This window comes from Pongo pygmaeus, chromosome 2 (genome assembly GCF_028885625.2).
Source record: "Pongo pygmaeus isolate AG05252 chromosome 2, NHGRI_mPonPyg2-v2.0_pri, whole genome shotgun sequence".
Taxonomy (NCBI): Eukaryota; Metazoa; Chordata; class Mammalia; order Primates; family Hominidae; genus Pongo; species Pongo pygmaeus.
In genome coordinates, this window is record NC_085930.1 from 202,890,964 (window position 1) to 202,908,453 (window position 17,490).

Genomic DNA, 17,490 nt, shown 5'->3' on the forward strand with positions numbered 1-17,490 from the left:
TTTTACAGAAATCTTTGATTGACATGTATTCTGAAGTTCTTGATGTTCTCTCTGATTATGATGCCAGTTATAATACGCAAGATCATCTGCCACGGGTACGTGAAAAATTGATAGTGAACTTGCCAATTAGCAAAAAAAGCAGCAGCTTAGCTTCCTAAAAATTATGTGTATAAATGTACACATACACATATATACATACTAGATGTAGGCATTTATATTTTTTATATAATCTTACATGTTCCAAGTAATGTCTTAAGCAATATTATTTGACTATTTTATTTCATTATAAATATTAATAAATATAAGTACGTTATATTTATGAGTTACTATATGTGTTATGAAGGAAGATATTTGACTTTATATAGTCATAATATTAGTAATAATTAAATACTGAACAGTGGATTAAATTAGCCATATGCGTGAAATTTAAGCTAATAGAATTGAAAATGTGTTTGTAAACAGTAAACTAGCTATGGAAAAGATTTATGGAAAGTTAATAACCTGGTTTTAGAAATACTGGTTTAAATTAGCACAAGTTTTTAAAATAAAAATCAGGCTATAAACAGTGGATCCAGTTATAGTTTTGCTGTTCCTATTTTCAGTGTGCACACATGTATCAATCAGCATTTTTTTTACAGATTTTAAAATATTTTTTCACCTGTAGAAATTTTAAAAGACTAAAAAACTCAGCAGCATTACAAATAGGTTTTAATTTTAATTTGGTATCAGCAAAATATGAATAAGTGTTCTTTGTTTTGTGGGAAGGTTGTTGTGGTTGGAGATCAGAGTGCTGGAAAGACTAGTGTGTTGGAAATGATTGCCCAAGCTCGAATATTCCCGAGAGGATCTGGGGAGATGATGACACGTTCTCCAGTTAAGGTAAGAAAATAGGCCGTCTCAGTGAGGTTCCTTAGGAGAGTAACTGCTTCAATGAGACCTGTTCATTGTGTTGAAATGAAGACTTTTAACCAAAGAAAGAATTGATACATAGTGTTTGGAATGATCCCTAGTGTGGAAATCAGTAGGAGGCACAGCCAGGAGGCCAGTGTGGCAGGAGCTGAGTGAGGGGAGAGTGGTAGGAGAGGATGACAGAGACCCAGTTGGGAGGCCTTCAGATTTTATTCTGGATAAGATAAGAGAGAAGTTAAGAGAATGAGAATATTGGAAGTGGAGTCAATGAATATAGATAATTTTCTAGTTTTATTCTGACAAAAGAGCAGAGAAATGAGGCAGTAGCAATTGAATATTGTTGGATTAAGGGAAGGTTTTTAACCCTTTTCCTGTTTAGAAAAAAAGTGCAGCTCAACACCAGTGCTCATTTAATTTTATGTAAACACACTGTCTGAAGCTGAAGCAAATCTAATTTTCAATGTGAAAATAAAATATAAAAACTGTTCTTAGAGTTATTTCTAAACAGTACTAACATCAGAATCGTCTCAATCATCAGAATGTCTGTTTTTTAAAAAGTCAGATTTATCAAATCAATCTTCGGCCAACAACTTTTTGAGAATGATGTAAACATCACACATAGGAATTCTGCATTTTCTAGGATTTGATATTTTCAGCTATTGAAAATTACTATATTTTGTAAATGGACATACCGCTACTAAAAACAGAATGCTTGAAATAGAATGATGTCTTTTGTTTCCAAAGTCAGTATACTGGAGCTATGTGAAAATAATCATAAAAGCGAGATATTTTGTGGCAGAGTTATGTTGGGGGCAAATGCTGTTAGCTGCAAGTGCTGCTGGCAAATATTGTCGGAGCAAGTGGGAAAAGGGTTAAAGATGTTTATATGCTGATTATAATGATCTAATAAGTGGGGGGAAATGATGCAACAGAGAGGGAAAATTGCAAGAGCAAAGTTACTGAGGTGAAGGAGATTGTGACTTGGTGTACTGGTCCATATCTAGGAGCACTGACAATTTCTCCATGGTCACAGGAAGAAGGTATGGGGCTGCAGAGTCTTTCATTGAACAGATATTTACAGAATGCTTAATATGTACCAGCAGCATTCTAGGCAATATGTTGGTAAACAGCAACAACAAAGAAGATCCTTGCCATGATGGAGGGTATGTTCTAGTAGAGGGAGACAGATAATAGATAATAAATATAATATATAACTGTATAGTATGTTAGAAGGCAATAGTGTTGTACAAAAAGAAAAAGCAGAACCAGGCAAGGAGAATAGGGGTGCCAGAGTATTCATAGATTGCATTGATAAGGTGGCATTTGAACCAAGATTTGCAGAAAGTGAGGGAGTAGTCCTGAGAATATCCTGTGTTCAGCAAGGAGAATAGCAGATGCAAAGCCTCTGAGGTGGTTGTGTGGCTGTCGTGTTCAAGGAACAACACAGAGGCCTGTGTGGTCAGGTCAGGGTGAAGAGCTAGCCATGGTCGGGGCAAATGATGACGTTAGAGGAATAATGAAGAGCAGGGAGGAACAGATCAATAAGGCCTTACAGGCATTGTGCAGACTTCCGTTTTATTTTAAGTAAAATGGAGAGCCAGTGCAGGATTTCCAGCAAAGTAACAACAGTGCCTTTTAAAAGGCTGCTCTTTTGAAAATAGTTGTAGCCAAGATGTAGAACCAGGGAGTCCAGGCTACTGGAGTATCCAGGTGATACTTGGGCTAGGGAAGTAGCAGTGAAAGTGGTAAGAAATGGATAGATTGGTATTTTGAAAGTAGAATTAACAGGATTTATTGACAGGTTTGATATGGAGAGGGGAGAGAAGAAAAGCAATGGGGAGAGAGAGTGTCAGTCATCAATGATGGCTCCAGGGTCTTTAGCCTGAACAAATTAAAGGATGTAGTTTGCATGGAAGTCTGTCAGTGGATCAGGTTTGGGGGAAGAAGATCAGGAGTTAGGTTTTGGACTTGCTGAGTGGTGATAACAAGCAGTTGGGTATACAAGTTTAGACAGATGTCTGGGCCAGACATACATTTAGGAGTCATGATCAACTATCTAAAAGTAGTATTTAAAGTCATGATCTTACTGGAGAAGATCTTCAAGGGAGTGAGTAGAGATAGAGAAGACACAGAAGCAAGCAGTATATTTTGGGCACTCTGAACATTAAGATATTGAGGGAAGAGAAAATAACAAAGGAATGTGTGAAGGCCCAACCAGTATAGTAAGAGGGAAAGCAGAGCAGGGCAGTGCATGCAAAGTCAGGTAAAGAAAATATGGAGGAGGAGGGAGTGCTCAGTGAGGTCACATGCTGCTGATCCATCAAGGAAGGTGAACATAGAAACCAGTCATTGAGTTCACCAGTGGAGGCAAGAAAGGGGAACGTGTGGAAGTTTCCTTCTGATTGCTTCTGCTTACTCAGTGAAATACTAAGCCAGATGGTCAGCTGTTAATTAGAAAGGAGAAGAGATTAAACACTGAGGCAGGAAGAAAAAGTGAAGTCTTTTAAGAGATTGTGGTGACTCTAGGAGTGAATTAGTGGAGAAAGTCAAGTGATATTAGGATTACTGAGTTGGACTGAAGTCCCTTTAAGTTCTGTGGACATAATTTTAAATGAATCATTATGATTGTGTTTTGTTTTTTTCATGTTCAGCTGGTGGGGGTAGGTGTAGAATAATTGGAAGATTGAAATTACCAAGAATGATGGCAAGAATAGTGGGAGAAAGACAGTGAGGCTGATGCTGAAATCTTCAAGGAATGAAATCTGTTTACAAGTGCAACAGCATATGGGCAGCCTAGTGTGATTCATCCAGATTGCACTTTTGTGGATCTAGCTATGGATTGAATCGTGTTATGTGTTACTAGTTCTGTGTGTGGTACTGTGTGAATGTACCAGACTTTACATATCCATTTTACTATCGATGGGAATTTGGGGTACATCTAACCTAGAGAAAAAAACAAAATGAGCCTCAGACTACACCTCATATCCTGTTCAGTAATCAGTTGTAAAAACATGGGAAAGAAACCTACCTTTTACATTGTTACTAGCACCCTAATTGTAGAAGATGATATTTCAAGAAGGAATTAATTTTGTTTTGGCAGGCAGGGTGTGAACAGGTTTCCTTGAAACAGATGAGGCTGATCGCTTTCCGGTTTGTCATTAGTCCCTTAGTGTTTACTAGAGCTTCTCCTTGACCAACCCTGAATTCCAGTTTTTTGTTTCCCCAGAGCAGTGAAAGTGCCAAAATCCCAGCTTAGCATTTTAACCTCTTTAGCAGCTTCTTTCTGCTTGGTTTCTTAATATGTGAATGCCGTGAAAGGAAATTGTGCACAGGATGTAGGGTTTTGTTTTGGAGGTTTATTTCTGCAGTTCATTTTTCTTTGGGATTGTGGCACCTTAAGACGTGACTGCTTGATAACTCGGAATTCCAATCTTGTCTACTCAACCCAGTGAAACTGCTACACATTTTAAGTTTTTCTCTTGGGCCTTTGCCCTATGCTACAAATCAGCAAATCCTCTGATGGAAAATAGCTAAACAGCTTTCAAACAGCTGTTTGTTGTTTTTTTAGCCTGTTTAGCTAATCTCAGTAGAAGGAATTGTATTTTTAAAGTAAAATAACTATAGAGGAGCTAGAAAAGTGTCAATTAGGCATTTAGAAGTTCTTGTGAAATGACTGACTGTTAATATACATCGCTATAACATTTCTTGGCTGGGTGTGGTGGCTCACACCTGTAATCCCAGCACTTTGGGAGGCTGAGGAGGGCGGATCACCTGAGGTCAAGAGTTCAAGACCAGCCTGGCCAACATGGCGAAACCCTGTCTCTACTAAAAGTACAAAAAACTAGCCAGGCGTGGTGGTGGGCATTTGTAATCCCAGCTACTCGGGAGGCTGAGGCAGGAGAATCACTTGAAACCGGGAAGTGGAGGTTGCGGTGAGCTGAGATCACACCACTGCACTCCAGCCTGGGCAACAGACTGAGACTCCGTCTCAAAACAAACAAAAAAACAAACAAAAAAAAATTTCTTACCCAAATATCACTCCTTGAGTGAAGCCTGTCGTAGCTCCCTTATAGTCAGTTCCGTTCTCTTCTGTGGCACCCTAGGTTTTGTCACTCTCTTCTATTATGTCTGTGTATATTTCTCCCAGCATGTAATGAGGTCTAAAACCGGGACAGTCAGCTCTGTGGTTCCCCACCTCCAACACCTGACACACAGTTCACTCTCTATAGAGGTTGAATGAATGAATTGTCCTTTACCTAAATTCATCTTTGAGGTTAAATACAAGGTTTCCTTTTAGTGTTTGAAGTTTTAGAAAGATGATTTTGGGCTTAGTGCTGTGTATAGCATTGACTGGGGAAAGAAAGAGGCAGCAGCATTTTAGGTCATAAGAGATATAAAGGAACCAGCATTCTTGTTGGGAAATCACAACATGTATGACATATATACAAACAATACAAACACAAAATTATTGTCTTCTCAGAACTACCGTGTTGATAGCTTCAGGGGGTGCACCAGCAGTAGGGTGAAGGGACTCTTGGATTTGTGCAATGCAGTAGCCCTGTCTAGACCACATAAGGGCTGTGGGAATTAATATTACTTATAAATACATCATTACATCTCCGTTTTCTATTACTATCAGGTGACTCTGAGTGAAGGTCCTCACCATGTGGCCCTATTTAAAGATAGTTCTCGGGAGTTTGATCTTACCAAAGAAGAAGATGTAAGTAAAATTCATCTAAGGTTGATATGTGGAATTTTATAACGTGGATGAGCTTAAAAAAGACAGTTAAAGAATATTTGTGAATTAAGATTTTCTTAGATTTTCTTAGGATTTTGTGTTTTCCATTAGCTTGCAGCATTAAGACATGAAATAGAACTTCGAATGAGGAAAAATGTGAAGGAAGGCTGTACCGTTAGCCCTGAGGTAAGGGTTGCAATTCATTTCAGTGACATTTTATGGAAATTAAATGTTTATGATTTCAAATAAATTATAATCTAGGTATTGATGTTTAGATTGCTGCTATTCCAAGATATGTAGAGCTTTTTTTAAAAAAAATCCAAATAATGTATCATTTTGTGGGTAATTTTCCAGAATACTTACTTTTAGGATCAGAGAAAGAATACCATTTTTGTGAGCATCTTATCTGAATGGATGAGATATAGAATTTTCAGAATATATTTCACCAAAAAAAATTCTTAACAAATTCCTCCCAAACTTTAGCATTATTTTATTTTTATTTTTCCTGAGTAGACCATATCCTTAAATGTAAAAGGCCCTGGACTACAGAGGATGGTGCTTGTTGACTTACCAGGTGTGATTAATGTAAGTATATACAAAACATGTATTTTATTTTATTCTTATTGTGTGAAGCATTTATAATGACATTTAAAACCTTTTTCTTTAAGACTGTGACATCAGGCATGGCTCCTGACACAAAGGAAACTATTTTCAGTATCAGCAAAGCTTACATGCAGAATCCTAATGCCATCATACTGTGTATTCAAGGTAAATCATATCAAAAGATTTTAATGTACTGATATGTTTTCTTCTTTAGCAATCCAAGCTTTGCATTAGTTTGTGTTATGTAAACATACAAGATAAATGCATTTTTGCCTTCTCTTCGTATTCATTTTATTAGTAAATTAAATTGAAGTTGAAATTATTTTGATAAGTTTTACATAAGCATCATTGAAATTTTTATCGGCTAGGATTTCTTTTTAGTAAATAACATAAATGTATTAAGATCTTTCTTGCTGTAATGTAGAGACAGGGGTATAATTTGTACTAAGTTTTAAAAGTCTACTTTACATCTTAAAATTCCACAGTGTCTTTTTTTTATTTTTTTCAGATGGATCTGTGGATGCTGAACGCAGTATTGTTACAGACTTGGTCAGTCAAATGGACCCTCATGGAAGGAGAACCATATTCGTTTTGACCAAAGTAGATCTGGCAGAGAAAAATGTAGCCAGTCCAAGCAGGGTGAGGTCAAATTCTTTGTTGCGAGAATAGATTCTTTGTAAAAGCTCCAGCTGTGATACGGATTTGTTATTAAAAAAAAAAAAAACAAAAAACACACAACTAAGATTTATTACAATGAAAGGATAAAGCAAAATCACAAAAGGAAATGGTACATGGTATGAAGTCTGAAGGAAAGCAGGCTCACGTTTCCACTAGTTCACTCCCAGTAGACTCACACAGGGCACATTTAATTCCTCCAGCAACAAGCTGCTTGTTAGAGACTCAGCTCCTAAGGTTTTCATTGGAGGTTAGTCATTTCAGAACCCTCATGTACCAAAATTATTTCATACTCCCAAAAGGAAAGCATATGTTATAATTAAACCACATTACTTGAGTAGTGAGCCACTGTTATATAGGGAAAGGTTTATATCAGTGTAGGGAACTGTTTACCAGTTGAGTTTTCAGATACCAGCCAAAGGCAGGCAGGCCTTTTTAAGGATAGTAGTCTCAGGCCTGCTGTGTTAACCCTTTTCTAGGTAGCCACCATAACCTCTGCACTGCCTTTTTTTTAAGGGTAAGGCCTGCCATGGCATTAATGGTTCTGATATGGAGAAGGGGAGAAGTGAGGTAGAAACAAATTTCTATGGCCTCCTCCCCATCTTTCTTCATTCCTTTCATTTCTTTCAACTCTGGGATAGTGAGTTTATATTTCTTCTGAGATGCAACTGAAGCTTATTTCAGTCCTTTTTGTATAAAAGATTCAGCATTAACTTAGGTGTAACTTGTCTTAAAGGAGAGATTCTTGTCCCATTATTAATCTGAATGGGCTTCAGGGGGTAGAAACTCTAACATATGTGAAAGGTCTCTATGCAAATATGCATTTTTCTGGGTACATAGTCTATTTTTTTTTTTTATCACATTTAGAAATGGATTTTTGATCCTAAAAGAGTTGAGAACCAGTGGATCCAAATATTAAGAAGGTGGGAGGGGAGGAAGGAGTAAAAGAAGACAATCCAGCTTGGTTAGAATTTAGGTATTTGAAGAAAGTATGGAAAAATAATAATAGCTACCATTTATTGAGTGCTTCATGCCTGGCACTGTATCGTATTGTCCCATAATCTCACCAACCTTTTTGAAAAAATTAAGTTGTTTACTTAAGGTCGCATAACTACTAGGCATCAGAGCAGGAATTCAAACTAAGGTCTGTCTGACTTTAAAGAACTACACAACATTCCGGATTTTCGATACGTGTGTTTTAATAATACATTTTCAATATAGTAAAATTAAATATATTTTTTTCAAATAGCAATGGAAAAACATTTTAAATGCTTTTGTGCAGACTTATTTAACTATATACATGTATAGCATTATTTTGCTTTCTAAATTGTATATTATGCTTTTAAAACTTATGTAAACTATATCTCACATTAATTTTTCCCACTTTTAAAAATAGATTCAGCAGATAATTGAAGGAAAGCTCTTCCCAATGAAAGCTTTAGGTTATTTTGCTGTTGTAACAGGAAAAGGTATGCAAAGATGGATTATAATAACTTATTTTTAGTTTCTGTTGTTTTCAAATAATAAAGAGTAATTTTCTTGGTGAAAATTTGACTGTCATTCTTCCCCAGGGAACAGCTCTGAAAGCATTGAAGCTATAAGAGAATATGAAGAAGAGTTTTTTCAGAATTCAAAGCTCCTAAAGTAGGTATCTTGTTAAAACATTTAAACATTTTACAGTAAGAGAGTAGCTTAAATTGAACTGTTTTCACTTAAAAGATCAGGTATTATAACTATTAGTTTAGCATCAGATTTCTAGAATTTTTCCCAAATAGTGAACTGTATCTAATAAACAAGTCCTTAGCTACTTTTTGACAGAATGGAGAGCAGTTTATCACATGGTACAATACATACTGGCATGCTTCCTTGGACGTGGGCACCGAAAGACAACATAGACATCTGCCTTTTACTTTATTTTACTTATAAAGTGGTTTTAGAAAATTGACGCTTTCACTTTTAAATATGTGTACATATTTCTCTTACAGTATTAGGGAAGATTGGAGTGGGGTTGTCAAAGAAGTATCCCTAGATATATATTGACAGGAGATAAGCAAAAAGAGCTAAAGGCCAGTTGTATTACTGTATACTAAAACTTTATATGTTGAGTTTCTGGAAATAGAAAAGTATGTTTGTTCCTAGGTTAGTATGGTAAGTCAAGATAGTACTTGCAAACTGTAATCTTACGTGCTTTGGGGAGTGCACTGACAACATATAGAACTGTGCTGTCTAATATGGTATCACTAGTTTTGTGTAGTTATTAAAATTTAAATTAGTTGGAATTAAATTAATTTCTGGAAGATGGCTTTCTTCATGTTCTTTTTAAAAGCATGGTGGCTCACGCCTGTAATCCCAGTACTTTGAGAGGCCAAGGCGGGCGGATCACTTGAGGTCAGGAGTTTGAGACCAGCCTGTCCAACATGATGAAACCCCATCTCTACTAAAAATACAAAAAAAATTAGCTGGGCGTGGTAATGGGCAGCTGTAACCCCAGCTACTCAGGAGGCTGAGGCGGGAGAATTGCTTGAACCCCGAGGGGGTGGGAGGTGGAGGTTGTAGTGACCCAAGATCACGCCACTACACTCCAGCCTGGACGACAGTGAGAGATTCCAACTCAAAAAAATAGTAATAATAAAATATAACATTAAATTTAAATTAGTTGAAATTCAATAAAATTCAAAACACAGTTCTTCAGTTACACTAGCCACACATTTCAAGGGCTCAATAACCCAGTGTGCCAGTAGCTACCATATTGGAATGTTTTCCTCGTCACATAAGTTTTTATTGAACAGCACTGGTATAAAAGGTAAGAGTGGCTGTTAGCAAGTACATTCACAGACTTGGTGGTAGTATTGTTGTCCTTTTTGTCATTTTAATATACTTTAGCTCTTGTTATTTTTTTTAATAGGACAAGCATGCTAAAGGCACACCAAGTGACTACAAGAAATTTAAGCCTTGCAGTATCAGACTGCTTTTGGAAAATGGTACGAGAGTCTGTTGAACAACAGGCTGATAGTTTCAAAGGTAAGTTGGATTTTTTAAAGAAGCAAGCAAATTAAGACATTTTATTAGCTGGCAATCTTTGGCATCCATACGATTCTGTACTTCTTTCCTTTAACAGTTGCTTGGTAGTTCATTTACAGTTAGACAATATCTGGAAAATAGAAGAATACAAACCTTCAGTTGTTATACAAGAACAAGATTTTTCCCTTCAGAGGAAACATCTCTAGTAACACATTTGCAGAGTTCAAACAGATGAGAACATTTGCTAGTGCTTGGAAGTACACAATAAACTATAGAGAATTCTAGATTCACCCTGTTGAGGGCGAAGAGAGCAGATGTGTTGGGAAGCAGAGCCCTCTGGACTTCCTTTACATGGTACCATTTCCTGAATCCCACGCTTTCCTGCTCAGTGTCTTTTATCTGAAGAGAATATATTTGCTTTCTCTTTTCCCATATGTAGATCCTACCTGATCCTACCTATTTATCCCAGTTAGTCCCTCTGCAATCTTGTATTACTTTTATTTCCATTTTACAGAAGAGAAAACAGAAGACAGTAACTTACCCAAATAACTTATCCAGTGTCACACAGCATGGATAATAGGCCCGGGATTTGGCTGTTGGTGGTACAACTGCAGAGTCCATTCTCTCAGCAGCTCTATGGTACTAAACTATTTCAGCTGTGTGCTAATGGATTTAACATGAAGGAACTAGAATCAGGGAGAATAGTTTTGAAAGCTATTGCAAAAATGAAATTCTGAGATGTTGAGATCCCAGAGTACTAAGGGGTCATAGGCGCACTCACAGAAATTCAGTTAATACAGAGGATATGTATTTTAACCACTTTAACTACTACATCTGGAAAGAAGGAGAGTCATCAAACGAACTTTTCCTTCTTCCTCAGCAACACGTTTTAACCTTGAAACTGAATGGAAGAATAACTATCCTCGCCTGCGGGAACTTGACCGGGTAATATTTGGATACTGATGTATTTTGTATATATCTTAATTTAATGTTGTGTGCTAACTAAATTTATGTTGAGAGAAAAATCTGATAAGCTAAATTACTTTGGTTTTGACTGTAACTACTAATTTGTAAGAATACATCTCTAGGAGCAGTTATCTCTTACAATAATTTGAATTATTTGTTATATAACATTAAAAATGGATTATAAGATGTCAAAACAAGTGTTGAAAGTGTTTTCTGAGAAGGTAATGAATATGCTTTAAAGGTTTTGTAGAATTCGTGTATTCATGTAATTTAGTGGGAATTAAACATTGTTTTTCCTTGATTTTAAAATCCCCATTAGTTAATAAAACGCATTAATATGTAGTTACTGATGTATTAATATGTATTGATGCTTTCACATAACGTGAACAAGTGTTATGTGAAAAACTGCATTCAAAATTGAGAAGGTAGATATTTATGTCAGTTTCTTTGTCCTTATCTGGATAATGGCATTCCTAAAAAAAAAACACCAGAAGTGCATTTTTGCTAGTCATGTATATTTAAACCCAAATTCAGCCTAGTAGCCTGTCAAAAACCTCCCTTTGGTTATCTCTGAAAATCATGACGGGGTAAATTTACTGTCTTATGGAAATCTTACTTACTTGTGTTTATATTGCCTAGAATGAACTATTTGAAAAAGCTAAAAATGAAATCCTTGATGAAGTTATCAGTCTGAGCCAGGTTACACCAAAACATTGGTAAGTATTTGATATTAATCTCTTTTCTGAAAGACTTTGCTATACAGGTTATAATGAAATGCTAAAACTTAGATTGATAAAGCAGTGATTTATTGTTGCCTTGGCTCATAGGCAAAAACGTAATAGTATATTTTTTTGGCAATACCTAACTACTTCTGTAGTCTAACCAGTTGAATTTCTGGAAGATGACTTTCTTCATGTTCTTTTTAAATCTTGATTCTCTTTGCCTTTTCTTTATCTTATACTTAATAAATACATAATCATGACTTCTGTAAAATCATTTGGGCAAAAGTTTCGTCAAATTGTACCTTAGGTAAATATCAACCTGTCAAAATTGGTTTATAAAGGGAGATTGGTATATATTTTCAGGTTCTCCATTCTGAATGAGAACAGTGCTTTCTGTAACATGTGGTTAATATGTTGTATACAAATCACATTTTGAACTTAATGCTATTAATACTTGAAATTTTTAAAAATAGCAAGTAAATGCACCTTTTTGAAAAATTGTTTATGTTAATCTTTTCTAAGGCAAACTGTTACCTTCAGTTTATATTTTATGTAAGTTTGTCCATTCCTAAATTCAGTGGAATGAGACATGGTAAAACAAGCTATGTATAAATAGCCTTGACATTTTTGTAGTCACATGTTAATTAAAATTCCTCATGCAGAAATTATCTTTCTAATGAAGACTGTCGTATTTTTAAGAATTTATTTTTGGAGCAGAACTATCCTCACTGCCATTCATTGTAAATATTTTCTGTACCTAGTCTATTCACTCAGTTAAAGGTTATCAAAAGTGAGCCTAGATAGTAGTATCTGGTCTGTACCTTTGAATTCAGCATCACTAGTTTCCTAGTGATCACTAGTTTCCTCAGTGGTGAAACCTCTTCTGTCTTCAAGTAGTCCACATTTGCCTGTTTTTAATCTCCTTCCTTATCCAAAAAAAGACATCTAATTTTATCTATTCTTGTTGATTAATCAAACACTGTTATGACACAACTTATGTTTGTTTATTTGTATCTTAACCCAGTTCCATGGCTTTGTGTCAGTCAGCTTTGAAGTTACAAAGAGATATATAGGTTTACAGATTGAATATAATACTAGTTGCCTTGCTAGATTGTATGAGGATATTTAATGTATATAAAAGTGATATGTAAACTGTAACAATTAATAATGCTGTTTATGGGGAGAAAATGTGGTCCTTCTATAAATTAATTTTTGGTATCATCAAATGGAAAGATTAGTTTTGTTTGGACAGAGCAACCCTGAAATCAAAGTATTTCTTCACTAAAGTGAGCCTTGAAGATAAATGTAATTTATTTAATACAAAGGTAACTGAAGAGAATTGTGAAGGAACAGTGAACACATACCACCAGATTGCCCATTGAAAAGGCAAGGGTCAGATCTAGGACATCTGACTGCTAGAGATTTATTTGTGTAAGCTGCTGGATCATATATGATTCTCTGTTTTTTCAGACTGTAGAGGCTGAAAAAATGTTATGTTAACACAAATATAAATCAGAATAGCAGGTCCAAGCCTTAGCTGTTCATACCACATTGAATTCAAGTACATTACACCCCAAGTATTTTCCAAATATTTTATTATTTTGATATAGTTGATGTTGTCTTGAAGTTTTTATTGGTATCTTTTTGCTGAATAATCCTATGTGATATTTTAGGACAGTGCCTAAAACGTTTACAATTATTTAAATCATAAGACTGATCTATATTTGGTTATCTGGAAAGTGCTAAAAGCATTTTATGTCATAACATGACAGTTTGTTATTTACTTGTAGACATTCCACTGTCCTTCAGTTAAGTTTTAGGAAGGTTATTAGGGGTATAGATTTGACATATAATACATTATAGTAGGAAATAGTCACTCAGCATTTTTACGCTGTGCCTGGTTTTGAAGAATGAATCACTGACATTCAGAAGGAGATATTGATATATCATTAACATCATGTGACCATCAATGTAGACATATCTTTTCTAGAAGGATAGCTGGCTAGCTTCACAGAAATACGTTTTTTCTAAAAATGCTACTATGGTACATTTTTAGAAATTCTCGGACTTCAGAAATCAAAGATTTGCAATATCATAATTTGAAATTTAAAACATGAATAAGTGTTAAGGCAGAGGCAGGAATATGGTAAGGGCCAGGAGACAAGAACAAGAAAGGCGACACAGGTAGCTGTGTCCTGTGGCTTTAACATAAATGGGGGCAAGAGGCAGGAGATAAAACAGTAGATGTAAGCAAAATATTGGGTTTATTAGCCATATTCAGAAGCTTAGTATATATTCCATAAGCAGTGGGGAGAGGGTGGTCACTGAAGAGGATTAGGTCAGGTTTGCATTTTAGAAAGGTCTTTGTAGTAGACAAAATGGAATACAGGCGGAGAAAACTGTAAGCAGGGAGGCAATTGGCTTTTGCAATAATTTAGGCAAGATGTGATCGTGGCTTAAACTTGGGTAGTGAGTGGTAATACAGGTAGACAAGAAACACTTGTGAGATACTTGAGAGGTTACCTAAAAGGTGGAATTGACAGGATTTAGTGATTGTGTAGATAATGAAGAGTCTATTAAATAACGAGTATGTTTATATTTAGTAATTACATTGCTAGGAATATCTGCAAATAATGATATATTTGACAAAGATGAACACATAAGACCTTTCACCTTGGTTTTTTAAATAAATGTGAAGAAATGGAAAGCAATTTATGTTTCCCATTTGGCATTATGTAGTATTTGGTTTATATAGAGCAGATTACTGCTCTATGGATAGAAGTAGCCTTTGAAAAGTATAGGATGTTGACATGGAAAACTAAGTACAATATACTTTTAGATTTAAAAAAGGGATTTCTAAAACAGTATGTATAATTATGAACCACTTGTGTAAATACACACACACAAATAGTTATGTAGACATAATTTTTTTAATAAATAAAGCCATAAATAGTGGTTATCTTATAAAAGAGGAACTATGGGGTACTTCTTACATTTTCTGTATTGGTTGAAATTATTATATGGAGTATAATAGTCCTCTACTTTAAAATAAAAAAAATCCATTTTAAAAAGTATTTCATTAATTAAAGTGGAATGTAGGTAAAGTTTCTGTAGATAAAGAAGGCAATAAAACTATTACCTTTATTATATTTTGCTAACTATATTTTGTGTATTAGTAGAAGTTATCCCTGGTTGATGGCAAAACCTGGAATAGAGAAGTCACCTATAAGAACACAGAATATAGTCCAGGCACTGTGGCTCATGCCTGTAATCCCAGCACTTTGGGAGGCCCCCATGGTCGGATCACTTAAGCTCAGGAATTCAAGACCAACCTGGGCAACATGGTGAAAACCCTGTCTCTAATAAAAATACAAAAATTAGCCAGGCATGGTGGTGCACGCTTGTAATCCCATCTACTTGGGTGGCTGAAGCGGGAGAATCGCTTGAACCCAGGAAGGGGAGGTTGCAGTGAGCTGAGACTGTGCCACTGCACTGCAGCCTGGGTGACAGAGTGAGACCCTGTCTGAAAACAAACAAAAAAGAACATAGAATATAGGCTGGGAAAATTGTTAGATGGTAGCAGCAAGCAATAAGGTAGCAGATGACATAACTAGATGAAGTGGCTTCACAGTGTAAGGGTTTTTATATGAACATTGAGAACGGATGGTTCAGAAGAGAGACTGGGGTGAGGAGGACTTAGCTTCTACTTTCTAACTCTGAAGGCCATTTAACTGCTGAATAGCTTCATCTCAGCAGAATTTGAGGATGGAGGACAATCACTTTCCTTAAGGAAAGGTTTGGAGATAAGAATAGGAAAAGAGAATGAGAGTGTAAAATGGTTTGTCATGGAACCGGGTATTATAGGAGCACAACAGAAATTGTTGCAATGGAGGGGAGCAGTGGGAGTCTGGGACAGACGACAGCAGCTTGGCGATGAAAGGCAGGAGAGGCTGGGCAAGGAGAAGTGATAACAGCTGCCTCTGTGGATGTCAAAGCAGCAACCTCCCTTCAGAAAGTTGCCTTTAGGTTCTCGGGATTTGGTAATCAGGATTTTAAAAAGGGTGTCAGGGATATGGATTCCTGGCCCACAGACTCCGGGGAAAAATAACAGACTATGTCTCTTCTGAAGCAGGATGAGAAAAAAGCCCTGGAGGTCAGAGGCTGGATCCTGGTCTTCAGTTCAACTTTCAGTAATCTTCTTGAGATTGTGTTTAAAGTGGTATCTGAAGAGGAGGCCCTGACAGGCTGCTTTTCTTCATCTTGCTCCTTAAATTCTCCCACTTCTGTCGTTAACTCAGTGACTAAATTGCCTTTGTCCTTTTGGGCCCCAGTTGTATATCCTCCTCAGACTCTGATTTCTTTACTGGTTGCAACTGGAAAGTGATCTGAAAGTTAGCATTGGGAAACCAGGATCTGTGTTGATTCATTCAGTAGACTTAATTTTACACAAAATGTTTAGTAAATAGTCTTGGAGGGTAGGAGATGTTGACTGTCCTCACCAGAGAAGTTCAGCTGGGCTTTTGGACAGCAGGATATTTCTGCTACCCTGAGATTTGTGGCTATATCCTAAAGGGTTGAGGTTATTCTTAAGAAGGATCCCCTGATAAGCAGAGTTTTTTTTTTTTTTATATTGTAGTATTCTATTATAAGTTTATTACCCAAATAAATATTTCCTTGAGATTTCAAATTGAAATAGTTGTATTTTTTTTTATTAGTGACCCATGTTCTTTTAAGATGTCTTTCAAGGCAGAATTTTCAACATGATTATGCATCTTTTACATTGTTACCTTAATCATGAATTATTGAAAAATTTTATCAGCATTCTATAATATCTCTGTGCTGTGATCTGATAAGTTGTCATATTTATACCAAGAAGTTTTCAGTCTCGAACTCTCCCATAAGCACATGAAGTATGTGTTAATACTAGGCAGATAAGTGTGCATGAAAAGATGTTCAGAATTATTAGTCATTAGAGAAATACAACGTAAAACCACAATGACCACTATAAACTTACTAAAATGGCTAAAATTTTAAATGACAGACTATACCAAGTGTTGGCAAGGATGTAGAGGATCTAGAACTCTCATTCTCTGCTAGTGGAAATGTAAAATGAAGCAAACATTTCAGGAAAAAAAAAATTAAACATGTAATTACCATATGATCCAAACATTCCACTCTTAGGTATTTACCTAAGAGGAATGAAAGCATGTGTCCATAAGAAAAACTTGTACGTGAATTCTCATAGCAGCTTTATTTGTAATAGCCAAAAGCTGGAAACAGCCTAAGTGTCTATCAACACAAGAATGGATAAACACATTCATGCAACATAATACTACACAGAAATAAAAAGAAGTGAAGTATTGCTAGATGCAGTGGCTCACGCTTGTAATCCCAACACTTTGGGAGGCCAAGACAAGAGGATTGCTTGAGCCCAGGAGTTCAAGACCAGCCTCAGAAACATAGTGAGACCCCATCTCTACAAAATTTGCCAGGCATAATGGCGTCCACCTGTAATCCCACCTACTCGGGAGGATAGGGTGGGAGGATGGCTTGAGCCCAGGAGGTTGAGGCTGCAGTGAGCCATGAATGTGCCACTGCACTCCAGCCTGGACAACTAAGCAAGACCCTGTCTCAAAAAAAAAAAAAAAAATGAAATATTAATACATATAACAGCATGATGAACCTCAAAATAATTATGCTGAGTGGAAGAAGAAAGACAAAAAAAGAGTATATGCCACATGATTGCATTTATATAAATTTCTAGAAAATACAAACTAATCACAGTGACAGAAAGCAGTTCCAGTGGTTACAACTTTTGAGGATGATGGATGCGTTCATTGTCTTGACTGCTGCGAT

General features: G+C 36.1%; 1 protein-coding gene across 5 annotated transcripts in view; it reads left to right on the plus strand.

The window, feature by feature from the left end:
- The window catches only part of OPA1 (OPA1 mitochondrial dynamin like GTPase), a 101,681-nt gene that overhangs the window by 43,858 nt on the left and 40,333 nt on the right, over nt 1-17,490 (plus strand). For all 5 annotated transcript variants that reach the window (XM_054479924.2, XM_054479923.2, XM_054479925.2 and 2 more), the window contains 12 exons: nt 9-95; nt 766-879; nt 5,549-5,629; nt 5,759-5,833; nt 6,161-6,232; nt 6,316-6,415; nt 6,759-6,889; nt 8,322-8,394; nt 8,497-8,569; nt 9,831-9,946; nt 10,827-10,891; nt 11,552-11,628. In XM_054479924.2, the coding sequence (XP_054335899.1) occupies nt 9-95; nt 766-879; nt 5,549-5,629; nt 5,759-5,833; nt 6,161-6,232; nt 6,316-6,415; nt 6,759-6,889; nt 8,322-8,394; nt 8,497-8,569; nt 9,831-9,946; nt 10,827-10,891; nt 11,552-11,628 (1,064 nt within the window). The remainder of the gene's footprint in view (nt 1-8; nt 96-765; nt 880-5,548; nt 5,630-5,758; nt 5,834-6,160; nt 6,233-6,315; nt 6,416-6,758; nt 6,890-8,321; nt 8,395-8,496; nt 8,570-9,830; nt 9,947-10,826; nt 10,892-11,551; nt 11,629-17,490) is intronic.